Source organism: Anabrus simplex, chromosome X (assembly GCF_040414725.1).
Source record: "Anabrus simplex isolate iqAnaSimp1 chromosome X, ASM4041472v1, whole genome shotgun sequence".
Lineage (NCBI taxonomy): Eukaryota > Metazoa > Arthropoda > Insecta > Orthoptera > Tettigoniidae > Anabrus > Anabrus simplex.
Window position 1 is genome coordinate 115,748,237 of NC_090279.1, and position 17,433 is coordinate 115,765,669.

The 17,433-nt window shown below is 38.6% G+C and overlaps 1 protein-coding gene across 1 annotated transcript in view; it reads left to right on the forward strand.

Moving 5' to 3' along the window:
- GluProRS (Glutamyl-prolyl-tRNA synthetase) overlaps nucleotides 1-17,433 on the forward strand; it is a 399,755-nt gene that overhangs the window by 110,230 nt on the left and 272,092 nt on the right. The window contains exon 8 of the mRNA XM_068230702.1: nucleotides 5,860-6,093. Coding sequence (XP_068086803.1) covers nucleotides 5,860-6,093 — 234 coding nt within the window. The remainder of the gene's footprint in view (nucleotides 1-5,859; nucleotides 6,094-17,433) is intronic.

The window sequence follows — 17,433 nt, forward strand, 5'->3', positions numbered from 1 at the left end:
CATTTTAATTTTCAACAACACATGGCTACGCAGGATAACCAACATGACAACTAGAGAAAGGATATATGGGAAGCAGGCTGGGAAACCGTACAGAGGACGAGATCTTACGTGACGTTGTAGGGAAAGAAAGGTGAGAGCATTATCCCTTTAGTCTAATTTACTCACATTAAAGAATTATAACAAGGTATAAAACACCAATTAAAAGGATAACGTTATCAATTAAGAAAAAGGTTCCTATCGGCGGTTCTTCAGAAAATCAAATACCAACACAACATTACAATTACTTTTAAGAAGGTCAGCATAACTTCGATAATGAAATTTACAAGGAAAATTTAACAGGGAATATGACGTAATTACAACCATCTTACAAGGCAAATACAAAAGTGTTTAAAAGACAAGAAAACTATGGAAATTTAAATTTAGCGCAGAGGCCTATAGAGGTGCAGTCCTCTCCTAATACACATCGGTGAGGGACGCATAGCTCAACAGGTGTACACTAGATTGACGTGGAATAACTGGAGGCAACCCGAATGGAAAAAATTAAAGTTTACATTTACACAAAAGGTTAGTAAAAGGAATAGCCTCTAAAACAAAGGATATGCCTAGCCAACGAACTAAGGCATTACAAAACCAAACGGTGAAAAACCAGGGTCAAAGGTAAACTCCGCACAAAAGAATTTACATTTTAATTTAACACTTGAGGAAAGAAAACATGCTTACCCCGGGATGGCTGGAGCCGCTGAACGGACCACCTTACAAGGTGCTTCCAGTCGTTAAGACGTACGAAAATCAAAGACGCTGAACAGAGCCTTGCTCCTGCTAAGGAGCTAATAGGCCAGAAATTGAGAAACACTCAAACAGCCAATCAGGGAAGCTACCTATGATTCGACCCGAAGTTTCACCAATACAATTTATTATTATTTTCGCCAATAGCATTACAGCACCATATATGGTAATGTGGGAAATTTATTCTAGAGGTTTCAGTTGCGAAACGCAGCGATTTCGTGATCAAAGCCTCCATGTGGCAACTACAGGGTGATACAAAAAATGGGTTACAGCAAATATATTACTGGAGATCTCCACTACAAAAATCAATGTCTTTCCTTTTAACACTCAGTGATTAAGTAAATAATTGTCTCTTCTGTGAGTCCTGAAAATTCTTTAAAATCACAAAATTTCACCAGAAATAAAACAAAATTTTTCATAAATTTACAGCAAAAAAAAAGAAACATTCTTCAACAATATCAGTTCCTTAGTTTCTCTCAATGACGGCTTCATGACAAGTCAAGAATTAAGTGATTCCACTGACTATCAACTCACCACCGGCGACAGAAGTGATTGCAGTAAGAAAGGCAGGGGTAGTCCAAAACATGAATATGACAAGCAGACTAGAGTAGTAGTTACATAGAAATGTAAAGGTTAGCACAAGGTAGGTTGGTGTGAAAAGCTGATTCAAACCTAAACAGCAACAGCGTGGCTAACATCTCAAGAGTACTTAACTAACTTTACTGACAGGTTCTGAATTGTGAATGTATTCACTTATGTTAACAGAGACTCTTTCAGGTCACCAGGAAACATCTTAGTGGGCACGTCCTGAAGGTACACTGAACAGTCTGCAGCCTATAAATCTCATGTTTTGTCCCATACAATATGACGCATATAATTTACCTCGGGACGACATACGACAATTGCACGACGTGAATTTGAAAGTACAACGATTTAACTCCTTATTGTTAGGACTCTATGACAAGCATGCTCCCATTCTGCAGGCAAGGGTTACTCGCCCTCCTGCTCCGTGGTTAAACACTGAGATAAAAGAAACAATGGCCCGCCGTGATGCTTTGTTTCGCCGGTACAGAGCAACAAAAGAGCAAACGGATTTCGAACAATACTGTCGTCTACGGAACAAAACGAAACAATTAATTAGAAACAGTAAATTTAAATATATCAGAAATCAAACAAAAAATCTCAATACAGTTAATGCGTGGAATCAGTTACGTTCAATAGGAATAGGAAAAATTAAAGAACCTCATATATCAACAATATCGTTGGACATACTTAACTCTCATTTCACTGGTAATCAAATCAAAGAAACTCGACCCCAATCCGGAATCCCGTTACACAAAGATGGCAATTACTTGAATATTGAACCAACATTCTCATTGCAAACTGTCAATATAAACGAAGTAAAATGAGTCTTAAATTCCATTAAATCTCCAGCGAAAGGAGCAGATCATATTCCAATAGGCTTCATAAAAAATGTCATCGGCGCAGTATTACCGATCATTACTCATATCTTCAATTACTGTATGAACTCAGGAACTTTTCCAGACATTTGGAAGGATGCTCTGGTGATTCCAGTATTAAAGAACACCACATCAAATTATCCATCAGACTACCGCCCTATATCAATACTCCCTCCGCTTGTGAAAGCCCTTGAACGACTTATTCACGAGCAACTAACTGAATATCTCGCAAATCATTCACTACTACACTCGTTGCAATCTGGCTTCAGGAAGGGCCACAGTACGATGACAGCACTCCTTCGGGTAACAGATGATATCAGGCTTGCTATGAATAAGCGACAGGTGACGGTACTCACGCTCCTTGACCTTAGCAGTGCATTTGATACAGTCAACATACAACTACTCCTTTCAAAATTGCGCTCCCTTGGCATTGACCGGAATGTGCTCAATTTCTTTATAACCTACCTCACAAATCGTCGTCAGTGTGTCTCAGTAAACGATGTTACGTCCAAATGTTCTATCAGACTATCTGGCGTGCCTCAAGGATCTGTGCTTGGACCTTTATTATTCAGCCTGCATATCAATGATATTTCATGCCCACTTGTCCACTGTAAATACCATCTGTATGCTGATGACCTACAGGTATATTACCGCCCAGTGTAGATAGTATATGTGAAGCGATCCAGCATATGAATACAGACCTGCAACGACCCACATTGTATGCCAGGAACAACGCCTTACTCATCAACCCATGAAAGACCCAAAGCATAATAATTGGATACAAAAAATTACTATGTGCTCTAAATAGTAATCACAATCCTCCTCCAATTACCATTGATGATACCGAAGTGCCATACTCCAAGATTGTTACAAACCTTGGGATCACCTTAAATGAGACTCTGACATGTAATGAGCATATAACCAATGTGTGGAGAAAAGTACATGCATCTATTTATCCTTTGAAGCGTCATAAAAATGTTCTCCCACTGGACCTTAAATTAAAACTCATACAAACACTTTTATTTCCAATCTTTGACTACTGTGACAGTTTGACTGATCTAACGTGTGAACAAGCAACAAAGCTACAACGTGTACAGAACTCTTGCATTCGATTTGCCTTCCAGCTCCGACATGATGCTCATATAACACCATACTACAAAAAGTTGGGATGGCTACGTTTAAATGACCGTAGAAAAACGCACCAAATGACCCTCGTCTATCAGTTGCTTTCTTCAAACAGCCCCACCTACCTATCGTCCAATTTTAGGCTTCTTTCTTCGTTCCACGAAATTAACACAATTAGAATTAAGGAAGGTTCAACCTTTTCAATACAAAACGTGTTGTATAAGATGTTCACAACATATTATTTATTATATTATTAGAACCGGTTTCGACGCTTATTGCATCATCATCATCAGCTACAAAAATCACAAATGGGCAAAGTACATATCATAAAAATTGCATAAATGTCTCTTGCATGGCTGAATACAAATGATGGACTGCTTTTCTCCTTAAAGGCTAGAAGAAAATGAGTAAAATATGATGATGTGATGTGACACATAAAAGCATAGTAGTTTGATGAGTGAGTATTGTGCATAAAATTGGTCTGATGCTTTGAACATAAAAGTCTGAATGTGATAATAAAACGATGTAGTAAAATTGTCCACTCTTCTGTTGTTGTTCAATTAAGACACACAAGTCCAGGTCCGGTTATAAGAGGTTGGCAAGACCAACAAAAAGATTTTGTCAAGGCCGGGACACCTGATGTTAAGCGATTGAATAAGGTTGATCTGACCCGCCTTAAACTTCGCCTACCTACCCCTCTCCTCTCCTCTCCCCTTCCCCCTTCCCCCCATTCTCCTTTCCACCCCTCTCACTCTACCTTCGTTACTCAGTCACACCCATCTCACTCGTCCACAACTCTTCTCACACTACACACACAGCACGCTGAACAAGGTGAGTCTCATATCCTATCATCCTTGGCCGCGACTCCATTTAGATTTCCATTTCACTAACTTAGTTTTTCTTTCCTTTCTTTTAAGATTCACCACCCTTGTTGAGCTGAGACTAATTTGAAGATCAACCGTATTCATTCGCTTAACATCAGGTGTCCCGGCCTTGACAAAATCTTTTTGTTGGTCTTGCCAACCTCATATAACATCGGACCTGGACTTATGTGTCTTAATTGAACAACAAGAGAAGAGTGGACAATTTTACTACACAAGATACAAAGAACACAAAAACGCAATCAGATATAATTGATATTCAGCCTTCGGGAAGCGCATATATGACTGTTAACAACATTTCAGACATCAACACAGATCTAAAAAATTTACACATCGAAAATAAAAGTAAATCTTTGAACATAAATGAAACAATCGAAATTTACATCGCAAGAAATGCTAATGCAACTAACATAAATGACCACATACACTTAAAAAATTCCCCCCTCTTCGCTCTACTCACATAACATCTGGACAACATTTACTCATTAAATTAGTTTTCATCATAATAACAATATTTAATAGTCTCTATTTCAATTCCTTATTTTATTCACCTAAAATCATTACTTGCATTCATCCATATTATACAAAAGTACATTTTAACATGACTTAGGTTAATAACCTTCTCTCCCCTCTCCAGTGTTGATAGAAGGTTCCACAATGCTCCACACAGCCCTTCCCATGCTTCCCCTCCCCTGTCCGCGACCAGTGTACTTTACCCAAAACTTTCCATGACCACAGTCCTGAAATAGTGTTTGGTGACAAATGACTTAGCATTCACAGTCTAGATTAGTACATAAGCTTTTTATTGTTATTACCTGTAAATTTATTTTTTGACATTACTGGTTCCTGTTATCACTAAACTATCATTGACAAGTTTACGCAACGTAAACAATGCTGTACAAGCATGTTTCAAGCGATTTGGTAGAATCTGAGGATGTTCTTGTAGAACAAAACATGTCATTGTTTGTATAATAGTGTGTATTTTTTACAGTTTAGTTTACAGTGTTATAATTTAGATCGTAATTGCAGTGTGTTCAACAGACTGAAAAGTTTTTGTTACATTTAACTAAGTCGACACTGAAAAGTATGGCTTCATTCTTAAACATACTAGGTTTGATACGCCAGAAAAACGAAGGCGTGAACTTCGGCAACAGCAAGTACGTAGTCTATCCCTGAGTATAAAGGAAGAATCTTCTGAGGTTTTCGCCTCCTGTATCCCGTCTGGAAGACCCTCAATCAACTGTGGACAGGCGTTTCAAAGTGAGAATCTAACCCTATTAAGATCTGACCTGTGATTGTGGACCAGTACAGGATGAACAACACCTTCAGGTGTGTCAGCATTTACCATCACCGTGCACAAAGGAAGTCGGTTTGCAGGCCAATGATAAAGCTGTCCTTGTAGACAAATATTGGAGAAACATTATTTAGCAGTGTATCAGGACACAGAAAATAAATCAATCATTGTGTGTTTTGTTGTGAAAGGCAGTGAAATCGAAGCCAATTCTTATTAATAATGGGGATGAGTCTGTTTGTTGAATGTCAGGAATGGAACAGAAACTTATCTAATGCAGACTGATGTCTGAGCGTTGTCTTTTTTTTTTTTCCAGGGTCTACCCAACATACGATTTTGCGTGTCCCATCGTGGACAGCATTGAAGGTGTGACCCATTGCCTGCGCACCACGGAGTACCATGACCGAGACGATCAATTCTATTGGTTCATTGACGTCCTTGGTCTTCGTAAACCTTACGTCTGGGAGTATAGCCGTCTGAACATGACTAATACGGTGTTGTCCAAGAGGAAGCTCACCTGGTTTGTGGAAAATGGACTTGTTGATGGCTGGTAAGTTCTTGTAATTCCTTCTGTGTAAGTCTTCTAGAGTGGAGAAATGTTGTTTACATCATCATCATATTGGTTTTGCTTTTTCAGCTGCTACCAGGTCGAGATCTTGTTGGGTTCCAATCCAGGTTTCATCTCCTGGATTGAGTCCAACCACATTAGTCTTTGTCTACTTCATTCTTAACTCTCTTGCACTCAACGCGCCGATACGTCGGCTCTGCCCTATTTCTGTCATTTGTGTGGCTGTTAAAACGGTAACAGATGATCGTGAAAGTAACTTAAAGCATTGAAATTGTGTTTTACTCAACAGATAGATCCACCAGACCTACGAAATATTTTTATTTTCGACAAATGAAATCTGTTGACTGTGAATGTTTACTTTGTGTTTGTTCGAAGTTATTGTGTGGATCTGTTTTTGATTGGCTTATGCGTACAGTCCCAATGTACCAACAAAATCAAAGCTGGTGGTGTTCAGTCAGTACTTCATACCAGTCTTCACCTATGGTATAGAAACCTGCACCCTCACTAAGGACGACTCCTGAAGGTTGCAGGCATCTGAGATGAAGTTCCTTAGGTCCACAATTCATAAAATCCAAACTGGACAAATTAACCCTTCCCCGCCCTTAGCGCCCAAAAGCACCTGGCTGCATTATCTGCACACATCTGCGATAGTTTTAATTTTTTTCGGTAGTGAAATGTTTATAAGGCTTTTATGAAAACACAGTACAATCTACAAGGCTTAGGAAATAAAAGAAGAGCGATAATCTGTCTTGAAGTTGTCTAGGCAACAGTCTTGAACTTCCGCTAGCACGGGTCAGTTGTTTTGTTCGTAAACATGGCGGGATTGAATACTGCGGATGTTGTAACTGAGCTGGATATAGACGAAAAATTGACGCAGAATTGTTGAGTAGGAGTGGAGGTGAATTATTAGTGAGTAAATATCAATGAAGATAATTTTAGTGATAACAGTGATATAAGTAAAAACGGATGTTGAGAAATTGGACCTGATGGCGATGCCGCGGCAGTTCAGGTAACACAGACATTTCGTTTCATTACTCCAAATGATTATATAGATGATGTTGAACCTGTCCATAATTTTGAAAGAGTATTATGAGAACTAGATTATCTTCTTTTTGCTATTTTGCTTTATGTCGCACTGACACTGATAGGTCTTATGGCGACGATGGGATGGCAAAGGCCTAGGAATGGGAAGGAAGCGACCGTGGCCTTAAGGTACAGCCCCAGCATTTGCCTGGTGTGAAGATGGGAAACCACAGAAAACCATCATGGGCTGCCGACAGTGGGATTCGAACCCACTATCTCACAGCTGCGTGCTCCTAACTGCACGGCCAACTCACCCGGTAATAGATTATCTTTTTACATATCTTAGGAGGAGACAAATTATCCAGTAACACAACCAATTGCGTAAATATAAATGCAGCATTCAAACAGGCGCATTCCATTAAAATAGATACAGATTGGGAAGTTACTTGCTCAAAGGAAATAAAAACTGATATACATGGGCACCATTCCACTTCCAGAATCACATAATTATTGGTTTAGAGGGATTCAGACAACATGAGAATGTGTTGAGTATCACCAGCAGGGGGTGGAGGTTTGAACCAACAACCTTATGACTCGATGAATAGAGAAATGGATGCGATGGTATGTTTTCTAATATTATTGAAAATTTGAATACATTTGGATCAATAGTTTTTATAATATTTAACTTTTTCTGAAACAATGTTCTCTGCTTCAATGTTTCCTAAATAATAGGTTGAAACCTGAGGATAAGCGGAGTGAAAATGTGGCCGGGAAAGGGTTAGATAGATAGGTAGGTAGATAAAGCCTTTATTTTCTGTGGCGAAGTTAGGGCTCTTGGCCCTTTCTTACACTTAACCACACAGATATTATTATTCCATACAATGACATTGATTAACTTAAAATACCAAGAACTACAAATAACACTAATTTTTAAGACAAAAATATGAATATATACATGCAAAGAAGAAAGAAAGAAAAAGTAACTGCCTACATAACACAGGTTTGAGGGAAAAAAATTTCAATACACAACGAAAGAAATACGAATGTAAAAATACTAGTAAGCTTAAGGGTTAAAGAATGATGTGGTTAGAAAGGAAGCTGGGATTGAGACATCATTGTTAGATCAGGTCAGCATGTCCAGATTGAGGTGGTTTGGGCATGTAATGAGGATGGAGCCAACAAGGAGAGCTTATGTTAATTTGGAGAGACGTGGCAGGAAAACGGGTGGTGGAAAGACCAAGAACCTATTGGACGGACATTAGGGTAGGATACTGGAGGACGTCATTAAGCACAGAACGTATCTCAATAAAACAGAATAGAAGAGGGTTCGCCAACGGTACCCGGGAAACTGAAATTGTAAAATGATTATGAATATAACAATTCAGTCTTGCTATCAGTTCAGTTTAGAGTTTATTTCATTTCTTTCGTATATCATGTGTTCGCTGTACTTCCAGAACTATAATTATAAATATTCTCATTACTCCGTTGTTGCATGTGCTTGTGTTTTCTCTTTCTTGTAATGGCTGGGCCATGTTCAAAGCAAAATGATTCTGATATCCTTGAATTTTCAGAGGATTTAAACAGTAATAGTGACTTTTTGTCGGAAGTGATTCTCGTTATGTGGAAAGTGATGATTTTACTCCTAAAGATTTCCGCTCAGTCACAGCTGCTTACCGTGCATCGGACTGTGAAGAACCTGACACCGATGAAAGTTACGTGTTCGGTGGATACATTTGTGTCATACTTCATCAGTGAATTGCAGCACAAACATCGTAATAATATTCCTTGTTTCAGGTTTAAGAGTAAAGAAGAAAGACCAGTAATGTCTGATCGTTCTGCCTTGAAAACCATTTTCAATTGATCAAAAATTATTTTCAAAGTTTTGTTTTATTTTGGCCTCACCCAAGGTATATTAATTTCTGAAATGCTCATAGTTTCCTACATGAATGTGATTTAATTTATTTTAAGATGTATTAAACTGTTGATTTTTTGTAATCTGGTTGCAACATCACAAAAATGACTTTGAGCTGCTTTGAGCGAATCCCTGCATATAGGCTTAGCGCAAGAGGATGTACCTCTTCAGTATCCTTCCCTATTCCATCCTCTTGAAGTATCCATTTATTTCTCTCTATTCCATTGGCAAGCTATTGTACTCCCTGACATCTTCATTTCTGTCGTACTTCCTAAAAGTTTAATCTCACTGGCCAAGGATTTTCTCCCCTGTCTTTTTTGTCAGAGTGCAGGTCTCCACTGCATCTGTCAGTATAGCATGTAGTACATAACCTCTTCATGCTGCCTTCTTTCAGACCCACGCTGCTAATAGTTATTTAGGCAGCAGCCACGGAAAGTGAGCTTTTATGTTACACGCGAGATGTTTATGTCCGACGTCGGAAATTTTAAACAAGTAACGTAAACTTACAAGTGCATGCAATAAATTTTAATTCATTACATCAAATTTTATCTCAGTGGAATGTAAGGATTATGATGTAACATTCTGATTGTTTAGACACTATGTATATTTTGTCTCTTTATATCATCGAATGTAGCTGAAGATGGCCCAAGGAGGCCTAAACATTTCATAATTATGTAACTATTTTTGCAGTTTTAAAAACTGTATATAAATGTAGTTTTATTGACTACTCCACTGTAATTTTATCACTTTAATGGCTGTTGCGTACATTATTTTATTTCGTACTATGGTGAATTTAATAATTTTAAATTAAATATTTAATTATAATTAATCTTGCCATTTTGTCATTCAAATCATCTATGTTTTGTCGTTGTGAGTACGTTGCTAAGAGACGTGTACATGGAGTTATGTGGTAATAAGGCATCTGCATTAATGTTATTTCAAGCAGTGAAAAGTTCACTAAGCTACCAGAGTCTTCAACATCGTCATCCAGTCTTGGATTAACGAAGGAAATACAAAATGTATTATTTGCTGATGTATATCGTGTGTTGAGAAACTACCACATATCTCACAATGCTCTTCCTGTTCATTATTTCCCAGCCACATATGTCCATCAGAATAATTTTCGTTATGGGAATTTTCCTATGTTTAGGTGTGAAGGATATTGTTCTCACATGCGATTTTATTTGACGGAAATAAATATCACACGAGAACATGTTCACTTCCGTGTGTAAATCACTTTATTGTCACTGTAAGTCACAACACACAATTATGCACAGTAGCAATTGACACTAGCGGAGTACCCTGAAGTATATTCTGACAAGTACAGATATCAACAACACTGACTCACGCACTATAACATACGCTCTCTTGAGCTCACCGCCTCACTGACTGATGGCTCGATATATATACTGTTCGATCAACCATCTAGAATTATCGATTTCTGGAAGGGTTCTTACAACACTAATGGAACACACTCGAAACATCGATCGACCAGCTAGTCAAATGGAGTACTCCAGTAATGGATCCAGCTAGAACTTTCCTTACCGTTACCAGTACACATGGAAATCTCTACAACATTCCTAATGTCTCTACATGTATCTGGATAATAAAACCTTAGAGTAAGTTTCCAGAACCCTTCATATATACCAAATTATAGTAGAATAAATCTAATATACGAATATTATAGAGTTTTCTACCGCTTTCGTCTATATAGCTTTTGAGGTTAAACGTATACATAATAGGTATTTGAGGTTATACAAATTTATAATACATATTTACAGGGAAACCCTGTATTAGTCAAATTTGACATTTAATGAAAGATAATTTCGCACTTCATAAAATATGACGAACCACAATAATTGAAGGTTTTACTCCAGTTACCTACGACAAGGAAAATGAACCTTACCATACTGTAGGAGACATGCAAACATACATTCCTACAGTATGGTACGAAGACCTTCATACGCATAGGAAAATGAACTCGACGAAAATTGTTCTGATGGAGTACATCATACAGGGTTGCCTCAGTTAAATTTGGACGATTTTGATGTACCTTTGATTCCCTTACTCCAGACCTCATTGTGCTCCATGTGATAGCCACTGCCCTACATCTCAATTTCCACTGTAGAAGACTTTGATGGAGTACAGGAAGAGGAATATTATCCCATACCTCCTTTCACACTTTCCAAAGACCCTCAATAGTGGCGGGACGTCTAGAATGAAGCCCTCTTTTCAGGAGACCAAAGGCATAGAAATCCATCGGCGAGGCACCCGCAGATTTGACGGGGATGTTACTAAATGGTATAATACGGACACCTGTCTCTGCTTCTTTTCTCTTATAGTAGATGATTGATGATCAGGTAGTATGACTGGATGCTTTATCCGTGTGGATCCAGACATTTCAAGCATCCTCACCTTACAGCCGAGAGATATCTTTGTCGAAATAGGGTCCTTGACATTCTTCTGGAAGTAGCTTCTCATATTTTTCGGCACTCTGAGGATTCTGAGTTTACCCTGGGCACAATATGCTGCCACTACCTTGAACCCCCTAGCTAATTTTTCTTTGTTTTCCTTGACGAAATTTGAGTGCCCCTCCTGGCCTTTTGGGTGATAGTAAGTTGCTTGGGTCTTGTTGGGGTCATCCAAATAAACCAAAGCTTCATCCAGGGTAAGAACTGACTGCCACTTACCCCTGCTAGGTAGTTTTGATGATGATGATGCTTGTTGTTTTAAGGGGCCTAACATCGAAGGTCATCGGCCCCGCTAAGTAGTTTTCTTATAATTTTCTGGCATTAGTGAACCGTTCTTTAACGTGCCTTACTTTGGAAGAATGTCCACGTGCCTTATGTCGGTTTGCCAGGTTCAGATCATCTTTAATTAAACGGTAGACTGTACCTCTAGATGTGCTTGCGTGGCTGGCAAGGTGGATTTCCCTTCAGGACAGAAGCCTTTACCTTCTTAATGCTGTCCGGAGTCCTGGAGTGTCGATCTCTCTTCCGTGGCACCTTTTCCGAAGTTGTTTCTAGTATGAAGGACGAGTTCTCCACCTAATCAATACTTTATTTTACATAGTGTCAATATTATTTACATAAAAGGACAGTGTTGGTTTCGGCCTGTAAATAGGTCATCTTCAGTTGTTGAAGTACCTGCTTAATAGCGACTGTACAGAATAAATACTACTAAAATTAAAATTAAACAAGAATGCCATTAAAATAAACATGAATGCTACTATTCTAAAAAGTACTTAAGGTTAAGATATATACATATGGTACAGTTTTGGGGGTTAGAGGGTTTTTTCTTGGCCCCATGATTTCTCCATATTTCAAAAAATATATTTGCTGAGGTTGAAATTGGATACAATTTTAAGGGTTTATCAAGAATCACTGACCGCTGGTGTCAAGTTCAAATACAGTAGAAGTCCGTTATAGCGAGAATTCATAACAACTAAAAATTTGCTCGTTATAACAGATTGTCGTTATATCCGATTTTTGTATAAAAGTGGAAAACCCTTCATGCACTTTAAAATCGGTATGAAACGGCAATCAGTTTGTCAAAACTTGCGTTTCCGCAGATGATATCCACACCACGGTTTACTTGTTTGTTATTTTTCGTAATCCGATACTACGTGAAAGTGTATGTTTAATTTCATTCTAAAAAATATATAGTACCGTATTTCTCTGAATCCAAGATGAACCCCACTTTTTCCTTCAAATAATTTAAATCAGGCTCAAAATGAAGTTTGTAAAATCATATGAATGCTTTGTTGTACAGTAGGCCTACGCATTTAAAACTATTTTTAGACGCCGAACATTGACTTTCGTCACGCCGTATTTCATTCTTTTTTGCGGCTGTACAATTATTCTTTATTTCCGCGGGTTTAAGGACTATTAACTTAACATTGGCATCATAATACCGAAGAGAACTCGTTGAAAATTTTCCGGCAATACCTATTCCATGCGTCTCTACAATACAACGATCCATCAGGAAATTATTCTTGCTGTCTATAAAACTGTTACTTTTGCGCATCGTCAGATAAAACAGACTACCACTACACACACGTCTCGCTTGTCGGGTTCGGCCAAATTCAGTGGCTAGCGATGTATAGGCCTAATCGCGAACGTTGAATGTCAACTAACAAATTTATTGCGCCATGGTATGGCCCTTGCGTTGTTCTTGCACATACCTCACAATTTCATCTTCAACTTCTTTAAAGTGTCCTTGTTGTGGACCACTGAATGCATTTTTTGTATAATACGCATTTTTTTAGCTCTTTGTCTTCACACTAACGCCAATTGGCTTTAGTTAGGCCTATGCCGTATTTTCTTGCGGCTGCACATTATTCTACATTTTTGAGTGTTTAATAAACATTAACTTAAAATTGGCATCATAATATCGACTAGAACCCGTTGAAAATTTGCCGGCAATACCTCTTCCACGTATCTTTACAACACTACTATCCATCACGAAAATATTCCTGCTGTCTATAAACCTTAATTTTACTAAGCGTCAAGTACAATAGACGCGTTATGACTCTGCCACTGAGTAGCCATGGATTTTCTAAGAATTCGAAGGGTCGCATGTTTTGATGCCATTCTGCAGATTTGAGAAACACACAGGTACTGAACACTGTACAACCGGTTGTCGCGGCTAGCGATATGTAGTAAAGAGGCGGTCGTTTATCGTCAACGAGTTCTGTGCGCGTGTGAAAAGCAGCAGCAGTGTGGTTACCGCGGTAGTTGCCAGTGGTATCCATTAACTTATTGTTAGGCCGCGAATGCAACAACCCTTGAGTTTTCGCATGTGATTCTGAGAAAAAAAAAAGTGTTCGATTCGGAGAAAGACGGTATCACTCCAGAGATTTCTGTGGCAAACACCTCAGCTTTCTTCTTCAAACAGCGTCACCTAACCTAACCGTATCTGTAGCCTATCATGAAAACATATTTGAAACGCATGTAGAGAAATAACCTCCTCGTGAAAAATTTACATGTAAATAGCCGTAACTAGACCTGAGAAGATATGAAATATCCTCTGAAATCAGTGATGTACTCTGCCATATCTTGAGGTGTATCACATTCTTACTTAATTTCCGTATATAACATTAAAATTAAGATATCTTTTACTTCTTTATTTTTAACGAGTTAACAACTTCTATCGGCCACGTTATTTACGCGTTTATTACGAAAACGTGTTATCCTCTTTCATTTCAAATTTTCTTTAGAGAACAGCAGTCGATGGGTATTACTAATCAACTCCAACATCGCCTTTAAATGTCAATGAGAGAGCTCGCAAATGCACAAAGTGAGAAAACTATACCGTACCGAAGATGATCGATCGCATTTTGTTGCAAACGTTTCAGTTTTCTTATTCAAACAGCATCACCTATCCTAACTTAACCGTACAAACGTATGATGAAAACACACTTCAGGCGCCAGTAGAGAAATTATACCTTTCTCGTTATAAATTTTCATAATAGCCTTTCCGTAATTTAACCAAATGCGACGAAATATAAACTAACCTCTGAAATCAATTAAGCTCTCTGCCATATCTTGATGTGTGTCCCATTCTTAATCGTAGTATTTAGCATCAAAATTAAGCAGTAGTTTAGTCAGCCTTAATTTTTAACGAGTTAACAACCATTATCGGACACATTATTTATGCATTTATTTCGAAAATATGTTCTCTTTCATTTCGAATTTCCTGTCGATGAATATTACTAATTATTCACGAGGTTTTTTTTGGGCTTATGCCGTGTAAATAATTATAAACACACTCAACGTGTCAAAAGGAACCTTGCCTTTCTTCATCAGGAGACAAAAGAGAAAAGAAACGACGTATTGATGGTTGCTAGGAGAAAGCAACAAGGAAGCTTCAAATGGTGCCCAAAGATGTATAGGGGACGCCATTTTAGCCCATTGCTAGAGACAATGAATAGTAACAGCAAAGTATTACTCTCTAATGGTTCTGATTATAGGTAGCCATGATTCACTGAGGTTGTAACCTGTATCGCGGTTGAAATTATCTGGATGTTTACGTATTTCAACCGCCTCCCTGATAATTCTTGGGCGATATTGCTTTATACGGCAAGAACATCCACTTCTTGGAACAAGACGTCATGACCAGGTGTTAGAGCATGATCAGCAACAGCTGATTTATCAGGTTGGTTGAGTCTGATACATCTGGTATGTTCTTTGATGCGAGTACACACCGTTCTCGAAGTCTGCCCAGTATAAACCTTGCCACAAGTACAGGGAACTCTGTAGATACCAGGTTGTTGTAATTTAGGCAAACTAGCCTTAGTTGGTCGCAGGAGTTGCCTAATCTTAACTGATGTTCCAAAAACAGTTCGTACATGGTACCTACGTAAGATTTTAGCAATACGATCCGTCGTGTTATGTATGTAAGGTAGGTAAGCAGTTCCTTTTACATCTTTTTTCTTAACAGACGTCCGATTATGTGCCGATTTCAGAACCCTTGAGATCAAAGCTCTGCTGTAACCGTTGCTCTCAAAGGTGGTTCTCAAGGTGTTAATTTCCTCTTGTAGATCTGATGCTTCACAAATCCTCCTGGCCCTGGTAGTCAGAGTTGTAAGGATACCATGTTTCTGGGCAGGGTGATGGTGAGAATCTGCATGGAGATATCTATTGGTGTGTGTAGGCTCAAGATACACACTGTGTCCTAGAGATCCATCCTCTTTCTTGGTGACGAGAACATCTAAAAATGGTATCTTGCCGTCAGATTCCATTTCCAAGGTGAAACAAATGGAAGGGTGCTGGCGATTAAGGTGATCCAGAAAGTGACCAAGATTGTCTTCACCTTCTGTCCATACGACGAACGTATCATCCACAAATCGCCACCAGATCTTCGGTTTGCAAGGTGCCGATGAAAAAGCTTTCTCTTCGAAGTTTTCCATGAAGAAATTGGCCACAACAGGAGAGAGAGGACTTCCCATGGCCACACCATCTGTCTGTTCATAATATTTCCCATTCCATAGAAAGGAGGAGGAGGTCATGCAGTGATAGAAAAGCCTAGCGATCTCTTCAGTAAAAATATTATTAATGAGAGACATAACACCATCAACAGGTACTCTCGTAAACAGAGACACCACGTCGAGACTCACCAAGATATTGCCTGGCTGAAGTGATATAGTTTTTAACTTCTCAATGAAGTGTGTGGAATCCTTAATATATGAAGGGGTGTTACCCAGGTGTGGTTGAAGAAGACTACCTAAATATTTCGAAAGGGCATATGTCAGGGAACCAATCATACTGACAATAGGCCTAAGAGGAACACCCTCCTTATGTATTTCAACCGCGATACAGGTTACAACCTCAGTGAATCATGGCTACCTATAATCAGAACCATTAGAGAGTAATACTTTGCTGTTACTATTCATTGTCTCTAGCATTGGGCTGAAATGGCGTCCCCTATACATCTTTGGGCACCATTTGAAGCTTCCTTGTTGCTTTCTCCTAGCAACCATCAATACGTCGTTTCTTTTCTCTTTTGTCTCCTGATGAAGAAAGGCAAGGTTCCTTTTGAAACGTTGAGTGTGTTTATAATTATTTACACGCCATAAGCCCAAAAAAACAACTCATGAATAGTTACACGGGCCGTGAAAGTCTAAATGATAATATTACTAATTGATTCCGACATTGCCTTTGAATGTCGACGAGAGAAATCACTAGTGCACATAACGAGGAAACGATGCCGAAGGTAATCGATCGCATGCAATATCATCGCTGGGGTGCATAAATATCAGTAACGAAAAAAATTGCGCGCGCTTAATCGCTCGTAATAACGGATGCGCCAGTGATAGGTTTCTCGCTGTAACCGAAGGACGATACACAGTTTAATATAGGAATTTAGAAGGCACAGAAAAAAAGTCGTTGCTATAACGGACTTCTACTGTATCTATGTTAAATGCCAACACTATGTCCTACAGTTTTATGAGGTGTTTCAAAGTGCATTGTAGTGCTGCAAATATGCGGGGACATTGTATTCATTAGAATAAGAGGTTCAGTAACCTGTTTACAGATACATAGCTTATTCTCAGTCTATGTCAATGCTGAAAGACATGCTAGTTTTATTAAACTTCCTTGTTGAGGTTTACGTTGCTGTGTGCGACATATTGTGATCAATGAAAGTGAGTTGTGGGTGCTCCCCTCTTCATATTTGCGTTCCCTCAGGTAAATTTAAAAAATGTATGAGCTGGATATGTCCTCGAGTATAGTTGGGAGCGTGTTACACATTGTTGCATGTAAGTCTTTTGACCAGGATTAAAAAGCCCTTTAACCCCAAAACAATAAGCTTAAGTTAGGTGTTCTCTGACTGTCTGTGTTTACATAACTATCAAGTGGAGTTTCTAATAAAACAGAATGACAGAACAG